The sequence below is a fragment of the Stigmatopora argus genome, chromosome 7 (assembly GCF_051989625.1).
Source record: "Stigmatopora argus isolate UIUO_Sarg chromosome 7, RoL_Sarg_1.0, whole genome shotgun sequence".
Taxonomy (NCBI): domain Eukaryota; kingdom Metazoa; phylum Chordata; class Actinopteri; order Syngnathiformes; family Syngnathidae; genus Stigmatopora; species Stigmatopora argus.
Genome location: NC_135393.1, coordinates 9,118,878 through 9,143,686, shown reverse-complemented (window position 1 = coordinate 9,143,686; position 24,809 = coordinate 9,118,878). Strand labels below are relative to the sequence as shown.

The window sequence follows — 24,809 nt, the reverse complement described above, 5'->3', positions numbered from 1 at the left end:
TTTCCCGGGAAAAATCACCCCCCTGGCCTGGTTGTAATGTCTCAAAAGCTCCAGTATTTGTATTCAATCAATAAATGCTGCTAGGAAGTGGATTTTACCCCATTTTAGTGCATTTTTTGCCGTTTCGCGTATCGACGTTCATCGCTGTCTTTTTCCCAGGGAAATGATACTCCGGGCCCAGTTCTGATGTCTAAAAAGCTCCAGTATTTGTATTTAATCAATAAATGCTGTTTTCGGCTGGATTTTACCCCATTTTCGGACAATTTTTGCCTTTACGCCATTGACGTTCATCGCTGTCTTTTCCTGGGAAAATCACCCCCCTGGCCTGGTTTTAATGTCTGAAAAGCTCCAGTATTTGTATTTAATCATAAAATTCTGCTAGAAAGTGGATTTTACCCCATTTTTGTGCATTGATTTATTGATTATTTTTTATGTGTCGCAGCTGTAGCTGCAGTAGAGGTTTTATAGCCATAAAATGGTTTTAGAGGGTTGGATTGATTTGTTGAAGGCGCAACGAGAAAATGCACGGACCGCCACTGGAGCAAAAACATGACATGAATCCCCAAAAACGGGTAAATGGGAGTTTTAATCCAAATCCTTTGTCTTCTTGTGGCATGGGTTCATTCGAGGGATTACTGTACCCGCCTAATTAAGCGTGGGATGGAAAGATGATGATGATGAGCCGCAGGTTCAGTTACTTTTTTAATAAAAATGTCCGGGAAAAAAACTTTTTGCTCCCTGTTCCAACCGGGTCTGGGTTGCGGGGAAGACCTCTCTCGCTGCCAGCATAAACCGTGGGATCGTCTACCGACGTCACTAGCTTTACCATGAAGCCAGGCAACAGCATTCAGTTAATCTTTGAATAAAAATGCCCAGGAAGTCATCGGCTTTCAAAAAAAAAAAAAGCTGAAGGCTTCACGGCCATATCTTTGGCATAAATCCATCATAATGCTGGTTCATTTCACATAATAAACACACAATAATAGACTGATATATTTTATTGATACACATGGACACATGTCTGTCTCTATTTACAGTATATACATAGCAATTTTAGTGCAAGTACATCATTGGAGCTTGGCCTTGAAAATTAAAGAAGTATATCAGTGCCATCGTCAATCATTTCCCCAATAGCAAACTTGACTTCTATCCGTGCAGTGAAAAAGGTGCAATCCGAGTTTAGCAAGTGAAAGTTTGCAGAGGTTTTAAGAAGGTTGGAGAAAAGCTTCTGGGTCATTTCCCCAGCAATGGCAGTGCAAGTGTCCAGCACATTGTCCTGTGTGATGTGTTGACGGACACACGGGATGGAAAGCACAGCGTCGGTGAGCATACTAGCAATCCCCTTGCTGGCCCACTCAGATCTATGTTGAAATGTTGCTGTTATTGGCTCCTCATTCCCAGTCGTGTTCAACTTGGCAAAAAAGGAACAGAGTGCCGACTGGAGGATTTGGCCCACAATGGGCACTGTGGCACGGTGGAAATCTGAGTCCAGTGTCTCAGTCATCTCAGTGCTGCTCAAAGATCTCTGCAGGGCCATGTTTAGATGATGCAGAAATATCTTGATGTCCATTTCGGCTACGGGGGTCGCGATTGAAAGGTACTTGCGGAGGCCTTCGAGTGTGACCTTGGCGAGAAAAAAAAGAGAGTTTATAAATTGTCTCATGTGGGTTATTTTGTAGAGACAATCATTTCCTTACCTTTCTATTGAACAATTGTGAAAGGTGTTCTTCTTGGGTAAAATCCTTGCAGACTTGCCCGTGTATTTGATTCAGGCACATTTGCCTTGCCCTCGTCCAGGCCTGCATGTATAAACAGAGTCACAAGTTAAAGGTCTGCTTGCTACAATTTGACAATGAAGTGGCACCTTGGGACTTTGGACTTTGGTTCTGACTATTTCTTTTGGCCCAATTGCATGCACACCATTTACACATATATTATATGATATGATTCTTTCAACTGGAGATATGAGTATGAAATGAAGATATGAAAATGCAAAATGGCACATCATCAATTGGAATATCGTTTCATTTCAAAACCGCCAACTCTTCTTCCTCATCGCACCGCTACCTACGTTCAAGTGAATGGAAAGGGACCTGAATGTCGATATAGTACTGCATATACAAACTCCTACGATGGACCAAATTCTTCAGTATATCCTAATATCTTATGTTTACACATGACTTTAGTTTTCCTTCCCAAAAAAATCAATACATTGAAAATATTGCATTACAACACATATGCTATTCAAAGAATTCCAGATTCAGCATCCTAACTATTTTTCTGAACTCACCTCCTGCAGAAGTGCAAACATCCCAGGATGCACTGTGGTTTCAAAGCTGCAGAACCTTTAAGATGGGCATACATCATCGATTATTCCACGTACTATACATATGTGCATTTTCACATTAGCCCCTTTGGTACTCACTCGTGCTGGAAGCTTCTTTTGCTCAGCAACCACTGCTTCATGGTTTCAGCTGAGATATTTGACGGAACCTTGTTCTCCTTCTCCAAAAGCATGAATTGCCTCATGTAGGTTTTCTGCAAAAGCACACAGCAAAACTATCTGGATATGCTCCACTTCAACTGAGTATGAGCAAGCCATATTGATTCCATTCGACATGACTTGCCTCGACATTGTACATGTGCTTCTCCTCCTCTGACAAAGAAGTGGGTTGCATCTGGAGGAGTTGGTCAATTGCACAGTCAACACTGACATTAAAGTGAGCTCTAGAAAACAAAACAAAAACACAGAGATACAATGTAAACCTACAGCGTCTTTGGGAGTATGAGGATAATGCTATATCAAAAAGTCTCATTTATAAAGAGCAGATCATCAGATACAAGCAGACAATCATTAATGGTTACAATTTTCCAGTGTAGAATGTCCAAAATAATCATAATCTTGCAAAAATGACATTTCCAAGTTTTGACCTACCTCATGAAAGATAGAACCTCCATTGCTGGCTGGATTGATGAGAAAAGCTGTCTTTCTGAACGGATCCAATTGACAAAAGTGCTGAAGTACCCGGGAGGTAAATTGTATTTAAACCCATCCTCACAAATATACGTGGCTCCACTCTGTGATGTTGTTGAAGATGAAAGAATCAAAGGGCCACACCAAAGATCATGTGGAAGCTCCACCCACCTGTGATGTAATGTAATATACTATGGGGGTCCGCAGGAGGCGGGGCCACGGGGCCATGGAGATCACAGAGCGTGACGTCACCAGGAGCTCTTTTTCTCTTTGATGTCACCTGCGCGATAATATGCAGGCAGCATCGAGAGGATGGCATTCAGTTAGATGCTGCAGTTGGACGTCCTCGACCCATCTGGAGACACGCCACTCACTTTTCTGCCATCTCAACTTTTTGGAAACACTGAAAACGCTTAGCGGTAAGTTGGATTCAACTTTGAATTAGTTTAGCCACCGACCGAATGAAAGAGTCCTGCTCATCTGTTGTCGTTTTTTTTATTTTGCGTGTGATGAAAAAACGGGACTGAAACTTATCAAATGAACACTGTTAAGATTGTAAAGGAGGCTAAAACTTTTTAAATACATTTTGATTTGTGGCCTTTCTGAGCTTTGTCTGTGTTTGGTCGATCGTAGTGGTTATGCTTCGTGCAAAGTCATCGAGACGTTTTTATTTAAATGGCGACCTTTTTGACGGTGTTTGCAGGCAGCACATCTTTTTTAAAAACTGTCATTTCAGCTAGCGGCAATTTTAACCGACTGATATTTATGATTTCGTTTCGTCAAGTCGAAAACAACATTTGGCACATCGCGTTGCGCTAAACGCACAGCCGTTAACTGCAAAAAGTCCAATTTTTGAACCTAAACAGTGAACGCATCCAGCTATTTATCGTGCTTTTATTTTTTGGGTTTACTATTTAGCGTCTGCAATCACTTTTTTGAACGTGCCCAATAATTAAAAATGAATTCAGGAATTGAAAGAGAAAAGCGTGTTTCGGGGTACCATAAACCGAAAACCACCCCACCCCCCGGTTATGCTATGCTGGTGGTACGTTCCGAATGCGAACGAGAACAAGTATATTTTTGCTAATACAAATAACAACAATAACAACATACAACATATTCCATAAAACGTTTTAGATCATACAGGGCAACACATTTTCTATACAATTGTGGCCTTCATCACCCAAAAGGCCGATGTCAAAATGTTAATATTTGTAGTACACTATTTTTTAAAATTGTTATTATAAAAAAAATGACAGATGAATAACATTATAATAGAAACAGCATTTACACCATTAATCAGAGAATTTCGTTTACTTTATGGCCCCAATAACATGACAAAATTGCTTTCAAAAATGGATAATATGTATTAGTTTTTTTGCCTTCCAATGACAGCGGTAAAAGTCCAATTCATTTTTTTACTGGGAGGACTACACTCACCTTTCAGTGCCACTGGTGTATCAAAGTACATATCAGTTGTTGCTTATTCATGGTTTCTTCATCTTTTGTTCTGCAGAAACCAGAACCATGTTCGCAGGAAAAAAACCCAAGCTCCAAATGGACATGGTTGCTGTCATTGGGGAAGTTCTCCAGTTCCAAGAGAAGAAAATCAAGTCTGCCCGCAAAAAAATGTACTTCATGCCGATTGCAAATTTATTGATGCAGTTTGACAGCGAATAGCCACACACACCATTTTGACATGATATACATGTTTGAAATTGTTGACATTTCCTTTCAGGTTCATCTTCACAGAGCTGATTGAAACTGAAAAGACCTACGTGCGAGATCTACGGGAATGCATTGACGTGAGTTCATTTTCTATTGAAAATCTTTGGGTTTTTTAAAGACAAACACGAACCAAGTTGGTCTTTTTTTGGCATCATGCAGACTTACATGAAGGAGATGTTGACGCAGGAGGAGAAGATCCCTGCTGGAATCACCAATATGGAGCACGTTGTCTTTGGGAACCTTTTGGAGCTCTATGAATTCCATCACAAGTAAGCATTACTCGTTACTTTTCTTTCCAAATGATTGACTTCTTCACGTAGAGCTTAACAAATAGTTGATTCTCATAGTATTGGAAATATGGTCTTAGATGACCACGCATGCGCTTGTTTGTAAGATGCACGACCTCCAATGTGAATGTCCACCGCTCACATATTGAAATATATTGAATGGAGTTCCTTCCATGTCCTTCCTATCTTTCTTCAGCATCTTTCTCAAAGAGCTGGGAAAATACAAAGACGACCCTGAAGATGTCGGACAGTGCTTTGTCAAATGGGTATGTATCATTTCTGCAGTAACCATAATAAGACTGAAAAATGAGCCATTTAAGAATTCCCCGCCTTTTGCTTTTTAACAGGCCGATAAGTTCCAGTTGTACGTCGATTACTGCACGAACAACGAAGAATCCACTCGGCTCATCCTTAACCACGGTGCACACTATTTTCATGTAAGTTCAATGTCCAGGTGATCCAATCAAACCAAAAGCACATTCAATTTCATGATCTTACATTGTTTTTTTTCCTCTCTGCTTTTCTCCCTCCCCGCGGGTTCAACAGAAAATTCAACAGAAGCACGGACTGGCAAACACCATCAACTCTTACCTGCTGAAGCCAGTACAGAGAATCACCAAATATCCCCTCCTGATAAAGGTATGCCAAAAAGTTTGTTATTTAATGGGAAATAACGATTCATGACACACCAATGAAAACATTTGAAAGCACACTCATTTTGTGAAATGTCTCATGAAAGTCCCTTAGCATCATGTAACACAACAGAAACAGCTCAATGAAATGAACATGGATCTTTTCCTAAACTGGCTATAGTACACATAAACAGAGCATGCGACAATACCCATAGAGTATATTCTCTCTATTCTATGAGCGCAATGACTCAACCTAAGTGTCTTTTGGCTTATTTTAGGATCTGCTGCAATGTTGTGAAGAGAAAGAGCAGCTCAAGAAAGCCCTGGATGTGACTCTTAGTATTCCCAGGAAAGCCAATGATGCCATGCATCTCTCCATGCTGGAAGGTAATTGAACATGATGTCAAGATGGCAAAACATTTTCTCACCATTCAGGTCTAGTTTGCTTATGCGCCACCTTCATCTCTCCTCCTTCAGGTTTCCATGAGAAGATGGAGTCGGAAGGCCAGCTGCTCATCCAGGATTCCTTCAAGGTCTGGGATTCAAGAAAACCCTTGAGCATGGGCAAAAATAGACAAGTCTTCCTCTTGAAGAAGTCCTTGGTGGTCTGCAAGGTGGTGAAGGATGCCAAGGGAAAGAGGAGATACATTTACAAGAAAAAACTCAATGTGAGTCATCGTTAACCTGCTTCGTTTCGTACCAATGTTTTCTGTCCAAATGTTCATTCATCATGCCATTTCTTACATAGATGGCGGAGATCAAGCTGATCGAGCACCCTAAAAAAGACCCCCGCAAGTTTGCTTTTTCGGTGGGCCGCCGTTCCTGGATGTCGAGCAACATTGTTCTGAAGGTTAGTTTCATTGTCACCAATAAAAGTTCAGCAAAACATTGAGGTCCAAAAAATCCACCACATCAAAAGTGCTTGATTTCCAAATTGTCTTCACCTTTGACCGTCATGTCATCCTTATCAATAGGCGTCCACTATTGAGACCAAGCTGGAATGGATCGGCCATATCCGAAAGCTGATCCAGGAGCAGACCACCGACCACAGGGGGGCAGTCAAAGAGACAAATACCAAGACAGCCAAGCTCCACAAGGCGCCAAGGTAGGAAGAAAAAAAAAGTCATACTCTTCAGAAGGCATCGAGGTTTAGTCAAGTGTCACTGTTGTTCTGAAGCAAATGAAGTGATTGTATAAGTCAGACAGAAGTGTCAAATTTGAGGATTTGGAACTGTCATTGATGAAAAAACGGACTTCATGCAGAAAGTGCTTTAGAACCCTTTCAAAATGTTGTTGATGTCCTAGTACAGCTATCTAATAGAAGCATACGGTAGATACCAAGTGCAAAATAATAACTTTGCCTTTCATAAGCCAAGCAATAACTTGATTTATTGTAATAGTTACATGGGATCTGCTTTCAAATTTCCATACTATAAGGTTTTATCATGATTTATGACTTGCCCATACAGCATGTGATTTTCCCATCTCAGGTGTTGGGTCAGAATAGATTACAAACTCATTTCTTTGTGTTTGTTTTTTTGAAGGGTTGAAAACCATCAGGACAATAAAGGTGAATTGGAGTGCTCTGGTAAATACCAGTTCCGTGGCCCGGCACACCAAACCATTCAGGCCTGCTACATTGGAGGACCCTGGCTCATACCTGGATCCAGCAAAAGTATCATACGGGAAATATGACATGAACGGAGCAAATTGCACAAACTTTCACACCTCAACAAGATCCTTGTCTGAAGAACCCTAAGAAAGGATCTATGGACCTTGCCCAAAAGTTATTTATTCAAAATGATACTTTTGTCATTTGAATTGTACAGTGTTTATATCTATTTTTGTATAAAGTTATATATTTTACACAATTAAATGTCATTGTTGTCTGCCTAGAATGGGTTTGTCCTGTTTTAAATGAATTGGGGGGAGAGAATAGTAAAAAGAAATCCGAATTTGGTACTTCAACTTTTTTTCTGCTGCTTTTGATGCATTTAATTAACAGCACTCCTTTAAAAAAATCACTACAGCGGCGCCCTTAACATTTGGAATTTTTCAACTACCAAAACACCTCCATTTTAAAGCATGTTCATCAAGGCAAAATGCCGTTATTTCCTAAATGTAGGCAGTGGCGGTCCATGCATTTTCTCGTAGCGCCTTCAACGAATCAATCCAACCCTCAAAAACTATTTTATGGCTATAAAACCTCTACTGCAGCTACAGCTGCGACACATAAAAAATAATCAATAAATCAATGCACAAAAATGGGGTAAAATCCACTTCCTAGCAGCATTTAATGATTAAATACAAATACTGGAGCTTTTCAGACATTAAAACCAGACTAGGGGGCGATTTTCCCGGGAAAAGACAGCGATGAACGTCAATGGCGTACGGGCAAACATTGCCCGAAAATGGGGTAAAATCCAGCCAAAAACAGCATTTATTGATTAAATACAAATACTGGAGCTTTTTAGACATCAGAACCGGGCCCGGAGTATCATTTCCCCGGTAAAAAGACAGTGATGAACGTCGATACGTCCATACGTGAAATGACAAAAAATGCACAAAATTAGGTAAAATCCACTTCCTAGCAGCATTTATTGATCGAATACAAATACTGGAGCTTTTGAGACATTACAACCAGGCCAGGGGGGTGATTTCCTCGGGAAAAGACAGCGATGGACGTCAATGGCGAAACGGCAAAAATTAAACTGGGGTAAAATCCACATCCTAGCAGGCGAGGACGAGGGAAGTAGTGCTCAAACCAAAAACTTAATAACTTAGGCAGGATCTTGGAAAATAACAAAGACTTAGAAATCAAATCACAAAACCACAACTGACTAGAGAAAGCAAAGGGAATCGAGGAACGAGGTAGCGCAAGGTGACCTGTGTGAATGTTCAACCACAAGTTGAGTATGAAGATGTATTTTCATCAGTGTGGGTTTTTGTGTGCCTTTCTCAGTGTTGTGTTGTATAGAAAACTTGACTACAAACTGAGTAGGAAAACAGTTTTTCAGCAGTGTGTGTCTGTTAAGGTTCCCTTCTGTGTGAACGTTTCACCACAAAAATATGTTATTGGCCAGTATGGGTTATTGTATGTATTTCTTTGTATTTTTTCCTTTATATTAAAAGCATGACCAGAAACTGAGCGCAAAAAAATGTTTTTTCACGAGTGTGAGTTCTTGTGTGATTTTAAGTTTCCCTTCTCTCTAAATGTTTTACCAGAAACTGAGCACAAAAATGGTTTTTCACCAGTATGGGTTCTTATGTGTATTTTTAAGTTTCCCATCTGGCTATATGCTTTACCACAAACTGAGCACGAAAATGGTTTTTCACCAGTGTGCTTTCTTGTGTGTGATTTTAAGTTTCCCTTCTCCCTAAATGTTTTACCACAAACTGAGCACGAAAATGGTTTTTCACCAGTGTGGGTTCTCATGTGTATTTTTAAGTTTCCCTTCCGTGTAAATGTCTGACCACAAACTGAGCACGAAAATGGTTTTTCACCTGTGTGGGTTCTTGAGTGCCTTGTTAAGTCTAACTTCCGAGTGAATGTTTGACTACAAACGGAGCACGAAATTGTTTTTCCACGAGTGTGAGTTCTTTTGTGTTTGTGTAAGCTTGTCTTCTGTCTGAATGTTTGACCACAAATTGAGCACGAAAATGTTTTTTTACCAGTGTGGGTTCTTGTGTGAAGATTTAAGTGTCCCTTCCGTGTAAATTTCTTACCACAAACTGAGCACAAAAATGGTTTTTCCCCAGTGTGGATTTTTGTGTGTCTTGTTAAGCCGAACATCCGAGTGAATGTTTTACTACAAATTGAGCACGAATATGGTATTTCACTAGTGTGGGTTCTTGGGCGTGTTTTTAAGTTTATCTTCTGTTTGAAGGTTTGATCACAAACTGAGCACAATAATGGTTTTTCACCAGTGTGGGTTCTTGCGTGTGTTCCGAAATTGTACTTTTTATCAAATGTTTGGCCACACTGAGAGCATTTGAAGAGACTGTCACTACAGCGAGCTTCCTTATGATCTTTAACATCACCATCATTGTAAAACAAGTGTGATGCAATGTCGTCACTATTTGGTGGACGAGCAATGAAGTGGTATCCTTCTGTCTCTGTTCTGGCTACGTCGAGACCACCTTTACTTTTCAGGGGTTCAGCAGTTGTTCTGGTGATATCTTCTTCCTCTTTCACGACTGGCAGATCTTCTGCTTCCTCCTTTTTGATTGGAAGTTGCTCTTCACTCTTATGCTGTTGAGGGGGCTGTGACTCCTCCTGCTTGATTTGGGGGAGCTCAACCGCCTCTTTAGTGTCAGGAGTGTCTGGTTCCTGACACCCAGGACCCAGATATTTCCTGAAACCTGCAAGACACAATACCAATGATATATATTATGGCGCATCAATCCACCAGGCTGCCTGCGAGGTTAGATTGCCGAGAGCGTGGGCATGTTGAATTGAATGTGCACCAATGTTCCCTCTAAGCTGCGCGCGTGCATAATTGCGCACTACTCTCGTGCGCTCTGCGCAAGTAAACATATGCAGCGCACAAAATAAAATCCAACCTGAATTGACAAAAATAAACACATTACAATTTTTTCTGCGCCATTTTAAAAAGCAACTTAGAGAGTGACAGCCTGTCACAGACAAACGACAAGAAACGATAATTTCAGATAAAACTATGACCAACACTGTCCAGCCAAAGATCTGATTTGCTTCAGATACCGTGTGTTTTCTTTCGTGGCATGAGTAAATGTTAATGACATTCATTGGCTGCGTTATTTACACATGTTGCCTGTATTGCAGGTTAGCATATAGCTAACGGTTCGTTCAAGCTGCTGCCAAGCCTTTATCATGACTGCGTTAGTTACGCGTTATACCCGTATTGCAGGTTAGCATAAAGCTAACAGTTCGTCCGAGCTGCTGCCAAGCCTTTATCACGGCGAAACGACCGGGCTGCGGCAGAACCACTCAACAAGGCAAAGTAAGAAAATAAATCCGGTTCTTTTAAGATGGAATGGCTGTCGGAGTGTGTGCACATAGAGGAACAAGTGGTGAAATTGGATGAGAAAGGTCTCCTCCACAAAACATGCAGCAAAGGTAAAGTTGTTAGCGAGTTTTCCGATAGAAAAATATTGCATATAGATCCAAGTTTAACTATCAAGTGACATTCAGCAGAAAAGTCATTTGAATGAGAAGTGAGAAGGACAGACGTGAAAAATACGGTAAAATTTTAGTCAGATTTGTGGATACTCTAGTGACATTTATTAATATGTTTTATTCATAGATTTTAATCATTAAATTTTATTATGACTAGATCATTTATGGGTGGTAGACATGCACCTGCTTATGGCAGGTGTGATACTGGTGTGTGCCCATACCGAGCAATAATGATGTTGCTCACACTGGTACTCAGTGTGCTCAGGGTGGTTGTCTTTCTGCCCAGACAAACGAAAAATTAGAGGTAACATTGATGTGCACGCTCACAGTTGCATGAAGAGCTCTGACTCCTTTCACAATGATGCACTAGTTATGTACAATATGATGTAATAGAGGGAGTGGACAAAATTGTTGAAGCATCTTACATATACCGTATTTTCAAAACTATATGGTTCACTGAGTTAAAGTCTCAATTGAGCGTGCAATTTCTGTACTTTTCCCATACACAAGGCGCTTCAGCTCAATGGGCGCAACGTGTGGTAGCGCCACCTTGAGACATACGCTAGCATCCACACTACCATATGTTTTTAAAAAGGCAGCAGCAGCAAAACTAAGTTGGATTGTGCTTTATTTACGTAATGTCTCACGGTACTATAAGTAAAACGTTCAAATAGGCCTCGGCGATATGACAAAATTTGTGGTCATGATAAAATAAAAATCAGTTCATATCGGTAATTATCAGGATAACTATTACATCTTTTGTCTTTCAAATTTGAAACTTCAAACTTAAGTCAGTAATGAAATAAATTACATTCCTCGTTATTCACTTATATAAAGTAACTACGTTAACTTACTAAAAAAAGAGAATATAAAATGTGGTAACCATATCCTGGCCTAAGCCTTTATTTTTTATGGGGCATTCGTAACGACGTAGGTCGTATATATTATAATATTGGAATATTTGAAATAGTATTATTGAAATTGTACCGAGGCTCCTCCCTATGTTAGTGACTTGATACTTACGGAATTGCAAGTGTGATGTGGCGTCGTGGCTAACTGGTGGTGGAGCCACGAGGTTTTCTGCCTGGAAACTTGTTGTTGAGCTGCTGCAACTGAGAGGCACTGCCCCACTGCTGGCCTCATTCGGAGCTTCATCTTCACTCCTCAAAGGCTCAACAGTGCACATGGGGACATCGATCCCTTCCTCTTTAACATATAGAGGGACTTCCTCTACCTTTATGAGGAGATGCTGCTGCTCCTCATTGTGGACTTTCCCAACTGTAATAAAATACTCCTGTTGTTCCTCTTTAATCCGTACTAAATCTTCATTTTCTTTTTCTACCATTGGAGCAGATTCCTGGCGTTCAGGACGATGCACTTGACTGGCATCTGAAACACAAGGAAAAAATTGTATTTCTGTATTTGCAATCGTGTGAACCCAAAATGATTCACCACTTTTGTAATATTTCTCCAGGACCATTTTGTAATTATTTTTATCTTGTCATCTGCTCCAACACGAAGTCATTCAAATTGCTCGCCATCACATTTCAATCGGACATCTTTCGTTATAGGGGTCAAACAAAGAATTCATTTTGCATCATCTCCTCGCCATTTTGACGGTACTTTCAGATCACTTCCTATAAGTTTTGGACAATTTCCTATTGGTTTTGAGGGACTTTGTGGGATGCTTCTTGTTTGTTTGACGATTTGGGGGGGGGGGCATTTTCAGGCTACTTTCTATTAGGTTTGGGGCATTTTAAGGATTTCTTGTTTACTCTTTGGCCACCATTGACGGCGCCATTTTGACTGCAGGAGCAAAATAACGAATGTGACCCCGGACAGGAAATTTAGTAAAATTTCTTTTTATTACCTAGAGGCACTTGATAAGAAAAAAAAAAGAATCCACTAGGGAAACATTTTTCCCAGCCAATGCCAGGAAAAGCCAACTGCAGTAATGAAATATTTGAAATAATCTAAAGTAACTACTTGGACCCCAATGTATATTTTCTTTTCTTAAACAAGTCCTACCTGTACTGTTTACTTAAGTGCTTCTACTTAAAATTCAATAAATGTTTAGAATTCTATTGGTGTATTATTTCTCATGCATTCTATGTATTGTGCTAAAATTGTCTTTATCAATCAAAATGATTTGATGGTGGGTTTTTTTCCAAGATGGCGCCGTCACGCGGCAGCCAGTGGCAGTAGCTCTCTGTCCAGTCGTATTTGTTTTTCGTGTTTTACAGCCTTTCTATCTTTTTTATTACATTTTAATATTTCTTAATACATTCATTGTTCTTTTACTTTGTACTTTATACTTTTTACTTTAATGTTTTTACAACTTTCTTTGTTCTGTTAGCCTGGCTTCTTTCTGCTACTTCTTTTTTGGAACCATTCAGCCATGCCAACGCTGTCATACACATGGGACTAGCTGTTACAATACGCAGCAGAAGGAGCAACACCTCAATGCCGCTGGAAATTCGGAGCTGGACAAAAGACATTCGTGAAATTTCATTGTGACAGAAGCAAGAAAAGGCATAGTTACAAGTTAGACAGTACAGTCGCAAAGGCCACAGAACAACAAAGCAAAAGCACAAAGTACAAAGCAAATCAAAGTAAATGGGATCATTAAGAATCACCAAATCAGATCATTAAGACAGAAAAGCAGCAAAAACACAAAAAGAGCAAATGATTTGATTTCATGATTCTTAATGATCCCATATACTTCACTTTGCTTTGTACTTTGTGCTTTTTGCTTTGTTGTTCTGCGGGCTTTGCGACTCGGCCCCACCCGTCGCGTGGCTTGGTTTCTTTGTGCTTGTCTGCAACGTCTGGTGTGTCTTGTGTCTGTCTTCCTGCTGCGGCCAGGAAGTTTATTGTTGTATTTATATCTTGCTACTGTGACAATGAAATTTCCCGAATACAGGATGAATAAAATTATCCAATCCAATCCAATTAATTTGTAATTAGAAGCCTGGCTGTTTGTTGCAGCACACACACAAAAATAGCATCGTCTACAGGACAATTCAAAACGAGGACATTTAAAGTTCTCTCATCTCATTTTCTGAACCGCTTTATCCTCATTATGGTCGCGGGGGGTGCTGGAGCCTATCCCAGTTGACTCTGGGCCAGAGGCGGGAGACACCATGAATCGTGGCCAGCCGACCGCAGGGCACAAGGAGATGGACAACCATGCACAGTCACACCCAATTTAGAGTGTCCAATCAGTCTACCTTGCATGTTTTTGGAACGTGGGAGGAAACCGGAGTCAAATTTAAAGTTAATAAAGTACAATAATACAAATACAATAATAAACGCACGTTGGTTACATCAGCCCGGTATCTGTAGACATTGTAATATATTTTCACGACAAGTAAGTTAAACGTCAACTCACCTGACATTTTGGGGTTTAATGATTGCTTATTAGGCGATGAAATGATGTTTCTTCTCTTTATTAGCGGCTAATTCAGGCTAGGCTAAGCTAAACAAGCCGCGAAGTTTCAACGTCCTCCCAAACAATTGGTTCTCGGCATGCATTCAAATTTCCGCCACATTTCAATGGTTACAAAATTACTTAAAACGTAGATCTTCTTAAAACCGAGGAGAGAAAAGCATCAGAAAAGGCTGTCCTCGATTGGGACTGCTGTTGGATTGCGATTAGTCGTTACCGCGCATGCGCAAATCAACGTCATTTCCTTTCAAGGAACGAGAGCTACATAAAAAAAACACGCCTCTGCTTCATTTGCTCGAATCGGAATCGAGCAGGAAGGCTCAAGCACAACATCGATATCTTCAAGTCATCTATAAAGCTTTGCACCTTGCTTTAGCTTAGCTTAGCTAGCATCGGCGCATATTCAAGGCGTCTCAGAACTCGTTTGTGCTTTGCGCCCTATATTAGCTTGGCCTGGCTAGCATCGGGGAAAGGAACGCGTCTGGAAATCTTTTGAAGCTTTGAGCCCTACTTTATTTTACCCTAGCTAGCAGCTATCAAAGGCGCCTTCATCAGAAATCACGTGTGGAAATGTCCGCAAGAGCAAAACCGGTTAAGTTCCAGGAGGAGCTTTTTGACGTCAAACAGGAGCATTCGCCTTACCAGCACTCGACAGTTTGCAAAATAACTCACGAGAAAGTTGTTCTTCATAGACTGGAAGGTGGGTTCACTTTTCATTTACATATATTCCTTTAAAGATATTCTATTGACATGACACTATTTGAGCGTAAGTACATTTTCAAGAATTGCCACAAGCTCAATTCGAAGAAATACGTAAAAATATATTATTTATATGTATTTAAATGCAACCACTCTTGGAATTGCCCCCTAGTGGCATTGAAGATACATTCAAAATTTAACTATAAAAAATCTAAATATATTTTTCTAAAATATTAATTTCAAAAATTACAATTCGTCTCTGTTTTTTTAATTTATATTTCAATCCCCAAATAATAATAGACTAGCCACTGTTTAAAAAATAATGCCTTTTATTTTTAAGTAAAAAAAGAGGAAGATGTCACCTGGTCACCTCATGAGTCCTTGAAGAGGCAAGATGATCTGGGCGTGGTTAGCGGAGGAGCGGAGCCTGAAAACACCGCGACATGGTCCCAAATTAAAGAGGAGGAGTTCTCTCAAATGCAAAAGGAAGAAGAGCAACCTCCAATCATAAAGAAGGAGCAAGATGTCCCCGGGTCAACTGGTGAGCCTTTCAAGAGTGAAGATGCTCTGAGCGTGGCCAGCAGAGGGGCGGAGCCTCCGAATGGCAGCTCAACAGAAGGATGGCAAGCAGACAATTTAATTGCTCCTTTATCAGATAGCGACAACTTGCTTTATCACAATGATGACGATGAAGGTCTTAAGAAAAACCCTAGTGGCGACAAACTCTGCAAATGCTCTCTCTGTGGGAAAACCTTTGGGAGAAGCTCTAATTTGAAAACACATATGAGCAGCCACTCTGTGGAGAAACCCTTTTCATGTTCAGTTTGTAGTAAAAGTTTCTCGCTTAAGCAAAACCTAAAAAGGCACACAAGAACCCACACCGGTGAAAAACCATTTTCCTGCACAAGTTGTGGTAAAGCCTTTTCTCAAAATGAAGATTTAAAGAGACACACAAGAACCCGCATTTGTGAAAAAACATTTTCGTGCTCAGTTTGTGATCAAGGATTCATATACAAGAGAAGCTTAAAAATCCACACAAGAACCCACACTGATAATAAACAATTTTCCTGCTCAGTTTGTGGTCAAGCATTCGCTCGCAGGGAAAGCTTAAACATCCACGCGAGAATTCACACTGGTGAAAAACCATTTTTGTGCTCAGTTTGTGGCAGGAGCTTCAGAGTAAGGACATCTTTGAAAAGACACATAAGAACCCACACTGGTGAAAAACCGTTTTTGTGCTCAGTTTGTGGCCATTCATTTAAACAGAAGGGAGCCTTAACTACTCATACAAAAATCCACATTGGTGAAAAATCCTTTTCCTGTTCAGTTTGTGGTCAAGCATTCAGATTGAACGGACACTTAAAAGCACACCTAATAACCCACACTGGTGAAAAACCATTTTCGTGCTTAGTTTGTGGTCGAGCATTCGCAAAGAAGGGAAACTTAAAAAGCCACACAAGAACCCACACCGGCGAGAACTCCTTTTTGCTGTGCAGTTAATATTCAAACATTTTCACAATTTGTGGTCCAGCATTACGTCACAACATTGGCTTAAAAATTCTCATCATAACCCACATTGGTCAGAAATCCTTTTCCTGCTCAGTTGTATTCAAAAGGAAAGACTTAAAAGACAACTGTGGCAGACATTGACATGATTGACAAAAAAGACGAGAATCCCTCGTGTCATTTTGAAATTCTTTAGCTCAGTTTGTTGCCACTGTTTTATTATTAAGGAATTATTATTATATTTATTATTTCATAGCGCTTGTTTTCATGTATTTTTTTACATGTCTTGTTCAGTTGTTGTTTTTTTAAACGGGTACTGCTTTTTATTTTTCTTTAAGAATGTGCTCTCAAAGTGTATGAAACTAGAATGCAATTAAACACTCCTTGTTAATGTTTGAATCATGACGAACCAAATAATGGACTAAATGTAATGAAATAAAAATTTATTTTCCTATTTGACTGTTTTTTGTTCCTTTTTCACAATGATTTTTAGGCCTTACCTGACATATTTCGATGTATTACTTCCACCTTCATCATTGTGACAATGGTGTGACGCATCTCCATCTACTGATGTTCCATGGAGGTGAGATTTTCCGGTTAGAATTGACTTTTGGACAACTATTGGCAATGATGAAAGTTTCGTACAAATACAAAAAGCGTCCTATTGTGTCTGATAACCACATACGAGTTCATGAAGTATTTGAACAGCCTGCTATCTTGCAAGTTCTATCACTCAGAAATCATGGAGGGCTCTGTCATTTTATAGACGCATGTCCACTATGAGAAAAATAATCTAAAAAGAAAATCCACAAATTACCAATTTTTGTGCAGCTGCAAAAACGTTTTTGATTACCTGTCTATCAGCTAGGCCTCTGACCCTCAAAGACGTGTTAGGCCATTTCCACTCAATGTATGTATTTTCCTGAATCAGCTGCCCCTGTTTGAGGTTGTTAGCTGCATGAAGACACCCATCCACTCGGCAGTGTGCAAAATAATGCGTACAAAATTATATTGATATTCATATTATTTTGGTTTTAGAACATGTACTCTACATGACATGGTTCATATAATTTTACTACACATTCGTACATAAAGATGGTGCAAAAGTTATCTCCTGTCTTTAATGGCACTGTCCATTTGAGTTAAAACTTGATCAATTGTATGATTGGGCAAAGGTAAAGACTGACCAGAGCAGAAAAAAAGTTGAAGTACCAAATTCGGATTTCTTTTTACAATTATTTCCCTCCAATTCATTTAAAAAAGGACAAACCCATTCTAGGCAAACAACAATGACATTTAATTGTGTAAAATATATAACTTTATACAAAAAAAGATATAAACACTGTACAATTCAAATGACAAAAGTATCATTTTGAATAAATAGCTTTTGGGAATGGTCCATAGATCCTTTCTTAGGGTTCTTCAGACAAGGATCTTGTTGAGGTGTGAAAGTTTGTGCAATTTGCTCCGTTCATGTCATATTTCCCGTATGATACTTTTGCTGGGTCCTCCAATGCAGCAGGCCTGAATGGTTTGGTGTGCTGTGCCACGGATCTGGTATTTACCGGACAACTCCAATTCACCTTGATTGTCCTGATGGTTTTCATCCCTTCAAAAAAAAACACACAAAGAAAAGAGTTTGTAATCTATTCTGACCCAACACCAGAGATGGGAAAATGACATGCTGTATGGGCAAGTCTTATATAAATCATGATGAAAACTAATAGTATGGAAATTTGAAAGCATATCCCAGGTAACTATTACAATAAATCAAGTTATTGCTTGGCTTAAGAAAGACAAAGTTATTATTTTGCACTTGATATCTATCTACCGTGTGCTTCTATTAGATAGCTGTACTAGGACATGAACAAACATTTTGAAAGGGTTCTTAAGCACTTTCCGCATGAAGTCCGGTTTTTCATCATTGACAGTTCCAAATCCTCAAATTTGACACTTCTGTCTGACTTATACAATCAGATGCATTTGCTTCAGAACAACAGTGACACTTGACTAAACCTCGATGCCTTCTGAAGAGTATGACGTTGTTGTTTTTTCTTCCTACCTTGGCGCCTTGTGGAGCTTGGCTGTCTTGGTATTTGTCTCCTTGACTGCCCCCCTGTGGTCGGCGGTCTGCTCCTGGATCAGCTTTCGGATATGGGCGATCCATTCTATCTTGGTCTCAATAGAGGACGCCTATTGATAAGGATGACATGACGGTCAAAGGTGAAGACAATTTGGAAATCAAGCACTTTTGATGTGGTGGATTTTTTGGACCTCAATGTTTTGCTGAACTTTTATTGGTGACAATGAAACTAACCTTCAGAACAATGTTGCTCGACATCCAGGAACGGCGGCCCACCGAAAAAGCAAACTTGCGGGGGTCTTTTTTAGGGTGCTCGATCAGCTTGATCTCCGCCATCTATGGGAGAAATGGCATGATGAATGAACATTTGGACAGAAAACATTGGTACGAAACGAAGCAGGTTAACTATGACTCACATTGAGTTTTTTCTTGTAAATGTATCTCCTCTTTCCCTTGGCGTCCTTGACCACCTTGCAGACCACCAAGGACTTTTTCAAGAGGAAGACTTGTCTATTTTTGCCCATGCTCAAGGGTTTTCTTGAATCCCAGACCTTGAAGGAATCCTGGATGAGCAGCTGGCCTTGCGACTCCATCTTCTCATGGAAACCTGAAGGAGGAGAGATGAAGGTGGCGCATAAGCAAACTAGACCTGAATGGTGAGAAAATCTTTTGCCATCTTGACATCATGTTCAGTTACCTTCCAGCATGGAGAGATGCATGGCATCATTGGCTTTCCTGGGAATGCTAAGAATCACATCCAGGGCTTTCTTGAGCTGCTCTTTCTCTTTACAACATTGCAGCAGATCCTAAAATAAGCCAAAAGACACTTAGGATGAGACATTTCACAAAATGAGTGTGGTTTCAAGTGTTTTCATTGGTGTGTCATGAATGTTATTTCCCGTTAAATAACCAACTTTTTGGCATACCTTTATCAGGAGGGGATATTTGGTGATTCTCTGTACTGGCTTCAGCAGGTAAGAGTTGATGGTGTTTGCCAGTCCGTGCTTCTGTTGAATTTTCTGTTGAACCCGCGGGGAGGGAGAAAAGCAGAGAGGAAAAAAAACAATGTAAGATCATGAAATTGAATGAGCTTTTGGTTTGATTGGATCACCTGGACATTGAACTTACATGAAAATAGTGTGCACCGTGCTTAAGGATGAGCCGAGTGGATTCTTCGTTGTTCGTGCAGTAATCGACGTACAACTGGAACTTATCGGCCTGTTAAAAAGCAAAAGGCGGGGAATTCTTAAATGGCTCATTTTTCAGTCTTATTATGGTTACTGCAGAATTGATACATACCCATTTGACAAAGCACTGTCCGACATCTTCAGGGACGTCTTTGTATTTTCCCAGCTCTTTGAGAAAGATGCTGAAGAAAGATAGGAAGGACATGGAAGGAACTCCATTCAATATATTTGAATATGTGAGCGGTGGACATTCACATTGGCGGTCGTGCATCTTACAAACAAGCGCATGTGTGGTCATCTAAGACCATATTTCCTATACTATGAGAATCAACTATTTGTTAAGCTCTACGTGAAGAAGTCAATCATTTGGAAAGAAAAGTAACGAGTAATGCTTACTTGTGATGGAATTCATAGAGCTCCAAAAGGTTCCCAAAGACAACGTGCTCCATATTGGTGATTCCAGCAGGGATCTTCTCCTCCTGCGTCAACATCTCCTTCATGTAAGTCTGCATGATGCCAAAAAAAGACCAACTTGGTTCGTGTTTGTCTTTAAAAAAACAAAGATTTTCAATAGAAAATGAACTCACGTCAATGCATTCCCGTAGATCTCGCACGTAGGCCTTTTCAGTTTCAATTAGCTCTGTGAAGATGAACCTGAAAGGAAATGTCAATAATTTCAAACATGTATATCATGTCAAAATGGTGTGTATGCTATTCGCTGTCAAACTGCATCAATAAATTTGCAATCGGCATGAAGTACATTTTTTGGCGGGCAGACTTGATTTCCTTCTCTTGGACCTGGAGAACTTCCCAAATGACAGCAATCATGTCCATTTGGAGCTTGGTTTTTTTTCCTGCGAACATGGTTCTGGTTTCTGCAGAACAAAAGTAGAAGAAACCATGAATAAGCAACCACTGATATGTACTTTGATACACCAGTGGCACTGAAAGGTGAGTGCAGTCCACCCAGTAAAAAAAATGAATTGGACGTTTACCGCTGTCATTGACAGGCAATAAATTAAACACATATTTTCCATTTTTTAAAGCAACTTTGTCATGTTATTGGGGCCATAAAGTAAGCGAATTTCTCTGATTAATGGTGTAAATGCTGTTTCTATTATCATGTTATTCATCTGTCATTTTTTATAATAACCATTTTAAAAATAGTGCTACAAATATTAACATTTTGACACCGGCCTTTTGGGTGATGAAGGCCACACTTGTATAGAAAATGTGTTGCCCTGCATGATCCAAAACGTCTATGTTGTTATTTTTATTAGCAAAAATATACTTGTTCTCGTTCGCATTCGGAACGTACCACCAGCATAGCATAACCGGGGGAGGTGGTTTTCGGTTTATGGTACCCCGAAACACGCTTTTCTCTTTCAATTCCTGAATTCATTTTTAATTATTGGGCACGTTCAAAAAAGTGATTGCAGACGCTAAATAGTAAACCCAAAAAATAAAAGCACGATAAATAGCTGGATGCGTTCACTGTTTAGGTTCAAAAATTGGACTTTTTGCAGTTAACGGCTGTGCGTTTAGCGCAACGCGATGTGCCAAATGTTGTTTTCGACTTGACGAAACGAAATCATAAATATCAGTCGGTTAAAATTGCCGCTAGCTGAAATGACAGTTTTTAAAAAAGATGTGCTGCCTGCAAACACCGTCAAAAAGGTCGCCATTTAAATATAAACGTCTCGATGACTTTGCACGAAGCATAACCACTACGATCGACCAAACACAGACAAAGCTCAGAAAGGCCACAAATCAAAATGTATTTAAAAAGTTTTAGCCTCCTTTACAATCTTAACAGTGTTCATTTGATACGTTTCAGTCCCGTTTTTTCATCACACGCAAAATAAAAAAAACGACAACAGATGAGCAGGACTCTTTCATTCGGTCGGTGGCTAAACTAATTCAAAGTTGAATCCAACTTACCGCTAAGCGTTTTCAGTGTTTCCAAAAAGTTGAGATGGCAGAAAAGTGAGTGGCGTGTCTCCAGATGGGTCGAGGACGTCCAACTGTAGCATCTAACTGAATGCCATCCTCTCGATGCTGCCTGCATATTCGCGCAGGTGACATCAAAGAGAAAAAGAGCTCCTGGTGACGTCACGCTCTGTGATCTCCATGGCCCCGTGGCCCCGCCTCCTGCGGACCCCCATAGTATATTACATTACATCACAGGTGGGTGGAGCTTCCACATGATCTTTGGTGTGGCCCTTTGATTCTTTCATCTTCAACAACATCACAGAGTGGAGCCACGTATATTTGTGAGGATGGGTTTAAATACAATTTACCTCCCGGGTACTTCAGCACTTTTGTCAATTGGATCAGTTCAGAAAGACAGCTTTTCTCATCAATCCAGCCAGCAATGGAGGTTCTATCTTTCATGAGGTAGGTCAAAACTTGGAAATGTCATTTTTGCAAGATTATGATTATTTTGGACATTCTACACTGGAAAATTGTAACCATTAATGATGGTCTGCTTGTATCTCATGATCTGCTCTTTATAAATGAGACTTTTTGATATTGCATTATCCTCATACTCCCAAAGACGCTGTGTTTACATTGTATCACTGTTTTTTTTGGTTTTGTTTTCTAGAGCTCACTTTAATGTCAGTGTTGACTGTGCAATTGACCAACTCCTCCAGATGCAACCCACTTCTTTGTCAGAGGAGGAGCAGCACATGTACAATGTCGAGGCAAGTCATGTCGAATGGAATCAATATGGCTTGCTCATACTCAGTTGAAGTGGAGCATATCCAGATAGTTTTGCTGTGTGCTTTTGCAGAAAACCTACATGAGGCAATTTATGCTTTTGGAGAAGGAGAACAAGGTTCCATCCGAGATCTCAGCTGAAACCATGAAGCAGTGGTTGCTGTGCAGAAGGAGCTTCCAGCACGAGTGAGTACCAAAGGGGCTCATGTGAAAATGCACATATGTATAGTACATGGAATAATCTATGATGTATGCCCATCTTAAAGGTTCTGCAGCTTTGAAACCGCAGTGCATCCTGGGATGTTTGCTCTTCTGCAGGAGGTGAGTTCAGAAAAATAGTCAGGATGCTGAATTTGGAATTCTTTGAATAGTGTATGTGTTGTAATGCAATATTTTCAATGTATTGATTTTTTTGGGAAGGAAAACTAAAGTCATGTGTAAACATAAGATATTAGGATATACTGAAGAATTTGGTCCATCGTAGGAGTTTGTATATGCAGTACTATATCGACATTCAGGTCCCTTTCCATTCACTTGAACGTAGGTAGCGGTGCGATGAGGAAGAAGAGTTGGCGGTTTTGAAATGAAATGATATTCCAATTGATGATGTGCCATTTTGCATTTTCATATCTTCATTTCATACTCATATCTCCAGTTGAAAGAATCATATCATATAATATATGTGTAAATGGTGTGCATGCAATTGGGCCAAAGGAAATAGTCAGAACCAAAGTCCAAAGTCCCAAGGTGCCACTTCATTGTCAAATTGTAGCAAGCAGACCTTTAACTTGTGACTCTGTTTATACATGCAGGCCTGGACGAGGGCAAGGCAAATGTGCCTGAATCAAATACACGGGCAAGTCTGCAAGGATTTTACCCAAGAAGAACACCTTTCACAATTGTTCAATAGAAAGGTAAGGAAATGATTGTCTCTACAAAATAACCCACGTGAGACAATTTATAAACTCTCTTTTTTTTCTCGCCAAGGTCACACTCGAAGGCCTCCGCAAGTACCTTTCAATCGCGACCCCCGTAGCCGAAATGGACATCAAGATATTTCTGCATCATCTAAACATGGCCCTGCAGAGATCTTTGAGCAGCACTGAGATGACTGAGACACTGGACTCAGATTTCCACCGTGCCACAGTGCCCATTGTGGGCCAAATCCTCCAGTCGGCACTCTGTTCCTTTTTTGCCAAGTTGAACACGACTGGGAATGAGGAGCCAATAACAGCAACATTTCAACATAGATCTGAGTGCGCCAGCAAGGGGATTGCCAGTATGCTCACCGACGCTGTGCTTTCCATTCCATCCCGTGTGTCCGTCAACACATCACACAGGACAATGTGCTGGACACTTGCACTGCCATTGCTGGGGTAATGACCCAGAAGCTTTTCTCCAACCTTCTTAAAACCTCTGCAAACTTTCACTTGCTAAACTCGGATTGCACCTTTTTCACTGCACGGATAGAAGTCAAGTTTGCTATTGGGGAAATGATTGACGATGGCACTGATATACTTCTTTAATTTTCAAGGCCAAGCTCCAATGATGTACTTGCACTAAAGTTGCTATGTATATACTATAAATAGAGACAGACATGTGTTCATGTGTATCAATAAAATATATCAGTCTATTATTGTGTGTTTATTATGTGAAATGAACCAGCATTTTGATGGATTGACGCCGTAGATATGGCTGTGAAGCCTTCAGCTTTTTTTTTTTTTTGAAAGCTGATGCCTTCCTAGGCATTTTTATTCAAAGATTAACGGAATGCTGTTGCCTGGCTTCATAGTAAAGCTAGTGACGTCGGTAGACGATCCCACGGTGCATGCTGGCGGCGAGAGAGGTCTTCTCCGCAACCCAGACCCGGTTGGAACAGGGAGCAACAAGTTTTTTTTCCCGGACATTTTTATTAAAAAAGTAACTGAATCTGTGGCTCATCATCATCTTTCCATCCCACGCTTAATCAGGCGGGTACAGTAATCCCTCGAATGAACCCATGCCACAAGAAGACAAATGATTAAAACTCCCATTTACCCGTTTTTGGGGATTCATGTCATGTTTTTGCTCCAGTGGCGGTCCGTGCATTTTCTCGTAGCGCCTTCAACGAATCAATCCAACCCTCTATAACTATTTTATGGCTATAAAACCTCTACTGCAGCTACAGCTGCGACACATAAAAATAATCAATAAATCAATGCACAAAAATGGGGTAAAATCCACTTCCTAGCAGCATTTAATGATTAAAAACAAATACTGGAGCTTTTCAGACATTAAAACTAGGCCAAGGGGGTGATTTTCCCAGGAAAAGACAGCGATGAACGTCAATGGCGTACGGGCAAACATTGCCCGAAAATGGGGTAAAATCCAGCCGAAAACAGCATTT

General features: G+C 40.2%; 5 protein-coding genes and 1 long non-coding RNA gene across 7 annotated transcripts; 3 read left to right on the top strand and 3 right to left on the bottom strand.

The window, feature by feature from the left end:
* Positions 1 to 983: 983 nt before the first annotated feature.
* Positions 984 to 2,338, bottom strand: LOC144076911 (uncharacterized). Its single transcript, XR_013300818.1, has 3 exons — positions 2,291 to 2,338; positions 1,698 to 1,799; positions 984 to 1,624 (listed from the first exon to the last, which is right to left on the bottom strand). It is a non-coding gene; the product is annotated as an uncharacterized LOC144076911 (long non-coding RNA).
* A 933-nt stretch (positions 2,339 to 3,271) lies between these two features.
* LOC144076909 (triple functional domain protein-like) lies at positions 3,272 to 7,487 on the top strand. The gene is made up of 12 exons (XM_077604269.1): positions 3,272 to 3,393; positions 4,491 to 4,605; positions 4,713 to 4,779; positions 4,862 to 4,971; positions 5,186 to 5,255; positions 5,337 to 5,426; positions 5,536 to 5,628; positions 5,900 to 6,008; positions 6,099 to 6,289; positions 6,370 to 6,471; positions 6,596 to 6,726; positions 7,166 to 7,487. Exons 2-12 carry the CDS (start codon positions 4,502 to 4,504, stop codon positions 7,314 to 7,316), a joined length of 1,218 nt encoding a protein of 405 aa, XP_077460395.1. The 5' UTR covers positions 3,272 to 3,393; positions 4,491 to 4,501; the 3' UTR covers positions 7,317 to 7,487.
* Positions 7,488 to 7,886: 399 nt separating this feature from the next.
* On the bottom strand, positions 7,887 to 14,443 carry LOC144076906 (uncharacterized). The gene is made up of 3 exons (XM_077604265.1): positions 14,171 to 14,443; positions 11,803 to 12,168; positions 7,887 to 9,983 (listed from the first exon to the last, which is right to left on the bottom strand). Exons 1-3 carry the CDS (start codon positions 14,175 to 14,177, stop codon positions 8,788 to 8,790), a joined length of 1,569 nt encoding a protein of 522 aa, XP_077460391.1. The 5' UTR covers positions 14,178 to 14,443; the 3' UTR covers positions 7,887 to 8,787.
* A 39-nt stretch (positions 14,444 to 14,482) lies between these two features.
* Positions 14,483 to 16,886, top strand: LOC144076908 (uncharacterized). Its single transcript, XM_077604268.1, has 2 exons — positions 14,483 to 14,927; positions 15,267 to 16,886. Exons 1-2 carry the CDS (start codon positions 14,798 to 14,800, stop codon positions 16,424 to 16,426), a joined length of 1,290 nt encoding a protein of 429 aa, XP_077460394.1. The 5' UTR covers positions 14,483 to 14,797; the 3' UTR covers positions 16,427 to 16,886.
* Positions 16,887 to 17,705: 819 nt separating this feature from the next.
* On the bottom strand, positions 17,706 to 21,798 carry LOC144077610 (triple functional domain protein-like). Its single transcript, XM_077605481.1, has 12 exons — positions 21,644 to 21,798; positions 20,463 to 20,577; positions 20,290 to 20,356; positions 20,099 to 20,208; positions 19,815 to 19,884; positions 19,644 to 19,733; positions 19,442 to 19,534; positions 19,213 to 19,321; positions 18,932 to 19,122; positions 18,750 to 18,851; positions 18,495 to 18,625; positions 17,706 to 18,041 (listed from the first exon to the last, which is right to left on the bottom strand). Exons 1-12 carry the CDS (start codon positions 21,768 to 21,770, stop codon positions 17,909 to 17,911), a joined length of 1,338 nt encoding a protein of 445 aa, XP_077461607.1. The 5' UTR covers positions 21,771 to 21,798; the 3' UTR covers positions 17,706 to 17,908.
* Positions 18,103 to 24,059, top strand: LOC144077611 (uncharacterized). 2 transcript variants are annotated; one of them, XM_077605483.1, is made up of 6 exons: positions 18,103 to 18,185; positions 22,308 to 22,407; positions 22,497 to 22,609; positions 22,690 to 22,744; positions 23,236 to 23,337; positions 23,411 to 24,059. In XM_077605483.1, the coding sequence occupies exons 2-6, from the start codon at positions 22,357 to 22,359 to the stop codon at positions 23,801 to 23,803; spliced, it is 714 nt and encodes a 237-aa protein (XP_077461609.1). In that variant the 5' UTR covers positions 18,103 to 18,185; positions 22,308 to 22,356; the 3' UTR covers positions 23,804 to 24,059. The 2 variants fall into 2 exon arrangements, with proteins under 2 accessions (XP_077461609.1, XP_077461608.1); XM_077605482.1 differs by lacking the exon at positions 18,103 to 18,185 and adding an exon at positions 21,068 to 22,099.
* The last annotated feature ends 750 nt before the right edge of the window (positions 24,060 to 24,809 follow it).